This window comes from Propithecus coquereli, unplaced genomic scaffold (assembly GCF_000956105.1).
Source record: "Propithecus coquereli isolate 6110/MARCELLA unplaced genomic scaffold, Pcoq_1.0 Scaffold85, whole genome shotgun sequence".
Taxonomy (NCBI): domain Eukaryota; kingdom Metazoa; phylum Chordata; class Mammalia; order Primates; family Indriidae; genus Propithecus; species Propithecus coquereli.
The window spans coordinates 7286868-7289741 of record NW_012154729.1 but is presented as its reverse complement, the minus strand read 5'-3'; the positions used below and the strand labels follow the sequence as shown (position 1 = coordinate 7289741).

At 45.8% G+C, this 2874-nt stretch overlaps 1 protein-coding gene across 1 annotated transcript; it reads left to right on the top strand.

Moving 5' to 3' along the window:
• The first annotated feature begins 696 nt into the window (after nt 1–696).
• On the top strand, nt 697–1983 carry LOC105826085 (chromosome unknown open reading frame, human C12orf74). Its single transcript, XM_012663995.1, has 2 exons — nt 697–1389; nt 1918–1983. The coding sequence occupies exons 1-2, from the start codon at nt 697–699 to the stop codon at nt 1981–1983; spliced, it is 759 nt and encodes a 252-aa protein (XP_012519449.1).
• Nucleotides 1984–2874: the final 891 nt, after the last annotated feature.

Below are 2874 nucleotides of genomic sequence, written 5' to 3'. Positions count from 1 at the left end.
AATAAGTAGTCTCTTAAATTCACAAAAGGGAAACATTCTTCTGAAAACAATTTATACTGAACACACTGCATATAAACTCACTTTTAGTATTAGACTTCTGTTATGCAGTAAACTTTACTTTCTAACATGCATTTCTCATTTACAGAAGATACATTAATAACACAAATCTGAAGAAAAATTGTGTCATGATTACTGAAATTTGAGAGTACATATCATAATCAGTGAGATTACTAACTTTTTTAACATATAGACCTTTTAAATGTATTTATATTTATATTTTAGTTGTCCAGATCATTTCTTTCTATTTTTTAGTAGAGACGGGGTCTCACTCTTGCTCAGTCTGGTCTCGAACTCCTGACCTTGAGCGATCCACCCGCCTCGGCCTCCCAGAGTGCTAGGATTACAGGCGTGAGCCACCGTGCCGGCCATCACCAAAGTTTTTAAAGGCTTTTTTTGTTTGAACCTGGAAGAGATGTTAAGTAGACAGTAAACAGGTTTCGATATGCTATTTAGACAAGAAGGCTGGAGTCATGTATTCAGTTCTCTACAAAACATAAAGGATACTCATGTGAACTGGGCTCTACCTGTCTCCTACGAAGGATCAGAAGTTTTCCTTTGAAATGTCAGACACCTTTTTTTCTCACCACAGTCTCCCCATTTGCTACAGATTCCACAGTCTGCTCTTCCTCACTAAACATGCAACAACCTGCTTGTGATTCTCTGGGAAAGGACAAAGAAATGCCAGAGGAAGCGCAGCGCTTGGATGCGGAAACTGAGCAACCCCAGTGTGGTCCGGAGAAGAACAACTCAGACAGTGTCCCCTGGAAGCTTCCAGCAACAGGTCCTGTTAGCTTCATGGGGAAGACGGGGTCATCCTGCCCGGCGGTGCAACCCCCAGGCCACGGAGCCTCTCTTCAGCGCCCCCTGAGGAGCCTGCGTAAGAAGCACTGCGAGAACCAGGGTGGTTTTCTCCAGTTTGACCGGCAAGCCCCAGGCCGCATTTCTGTCTCCCCGACTCTGAGGAGATTAAGGGGCAGCGGCTGTGGAACTTGGCACTCGCCACCTCAGCAAGACGCCTTGCAGGTGCCCACCTGGGGAAGCTGGAGGGAGCCCGCAGGCTCCCTGCATTACCTTTCCAAGAGTCTGCCTGGAAGCCCAGAGGACTCTCCGCACTCCCTACCACCCCGGATACTTTGCTCAAGGTTGCCTTCCGACCCTGAAAGGACCCTCAATGCAGCTGACTCGTTCGAGCCCCAGCCCAGCCCCTCTGACAAGCAAGCCCTTCCCAAGCTTCGGCCCATCAACGAGGGCTGTCTTCACCAGGCCTGTCCGCTGGGGCGAGAAGGCCACTCCCTGCCCAGCCCCACGCCGCGGTGCCCTGGCCCTCAGGTAACACAGCTCGAAGCCTTCTGCCTCTCACTTAGTGAACCACAAAACAAAATAGGTCCCCAGGGCTACCACATGTCCCCAAAGGCCAGGAGATCCTGTGGTAGGAGATAGCACAGAAGGTCACTGCTGAAGGGACACACACTCTTTAGGAAGCTTTGGCTCTCAAGTCAAAGGGGTGTAGCAATTTAGGGAAGAAATAAAACGGAGGTGTAGGTCACTTTCTTCTAATCCTTGAAGGCACTTTAAGAAACGGCCCACCACGGCCAGGCTACCGATGTCTGTCAGGCATTGGATAATGACAGTGGCCCTCTTGCAAATACTCTCCATTTAAAGACAACCTGGTGGTAACTGGTTTAAAAGGGGGAAAAAGAGCCAATTATTCAAATTTCTAGTCTTCCCCCTCCAAAAAAAAAATCCAAAACATTTTAACTAGGACAGTGAATTGTTTTTCCTTTCAAGATGTCTGCTTTGGAATTTTGGACGGGTATGAGCAAGACTAAAACATATGTTTTTTAAAATTTATTACAGGCAGAAGAATCACATCCATCCAGGTATGTATGCAGTTATTTTCTCCAGTGCTGTGACATGTGTTGACTGTTCACTTTTCCATCTTTATTTCTGTTCTGACATGACAACCCTGATGGTGTACTATTAACCAGCGCACTTTGTTGTACGACGCCCACGTCACTCTTCACGTCTGTGGGTGCAAGAGTCTTAATTTCAAGTCTCCTTTAAGAGCACAGCATTTTGGGCAGTGGGGTACAACAGCGGTCCTGGTTTTCATTTTGAGTTGTCAGTGCCTTAGCCCTGTGGCTTAATTAACATCCATTTAGTGATTGGTTTTGTCTGGTAAAGAAAATGGAAAGGCCAGAAATATTTAACAGCTTTTCAAAGCAAAATTTAGAGGACAAGAATAAAAGGAACAAGATGTTCTGTTTAAATCTAGGGCGACCTTTAAAATGCCTGGTGTGACAGACTGTGCCCTTATCTAGAACGAAGGGGACTGTGTCGTTTCAGAAACCAGCTCTGAACTCTCAGCGTAGCCCCCAGGCTGCGGCAGTGGATTTGCCATCCCTCCCATGCATGAACAGTTTCCTTGGCAGAGAGGGAAAGATCCACACCCAATTTCATCTCCCTAATTTGTGGGACTGACAGCAAGGTCTTCGTTTCATTTGGAAAGTCACAGAGGAGTCCTTGGGGGAAATAGCCACTGTTTTATTGCTGGACCTCAATCCTAAAGCAATAGTTTTGCTGTTTACAGTAGTAAAGATGCTATCCATCTGTGCATTCTTTGTTGATTTTAACCCTAGTTAGCCTAAATGTATGAATGAAGCTTGAGGATATTTACAAAGCCACAGGAAAATGCAAATTACCCTGTTAGTGTATCAGTTAGTGATTACTGTGTAACAAACCACCCTAAACCACTTAAAATAACGTCTCGTTATTGTTTCTTATAAATCTATGTGTCCCCTGGGAGTCAGTTGA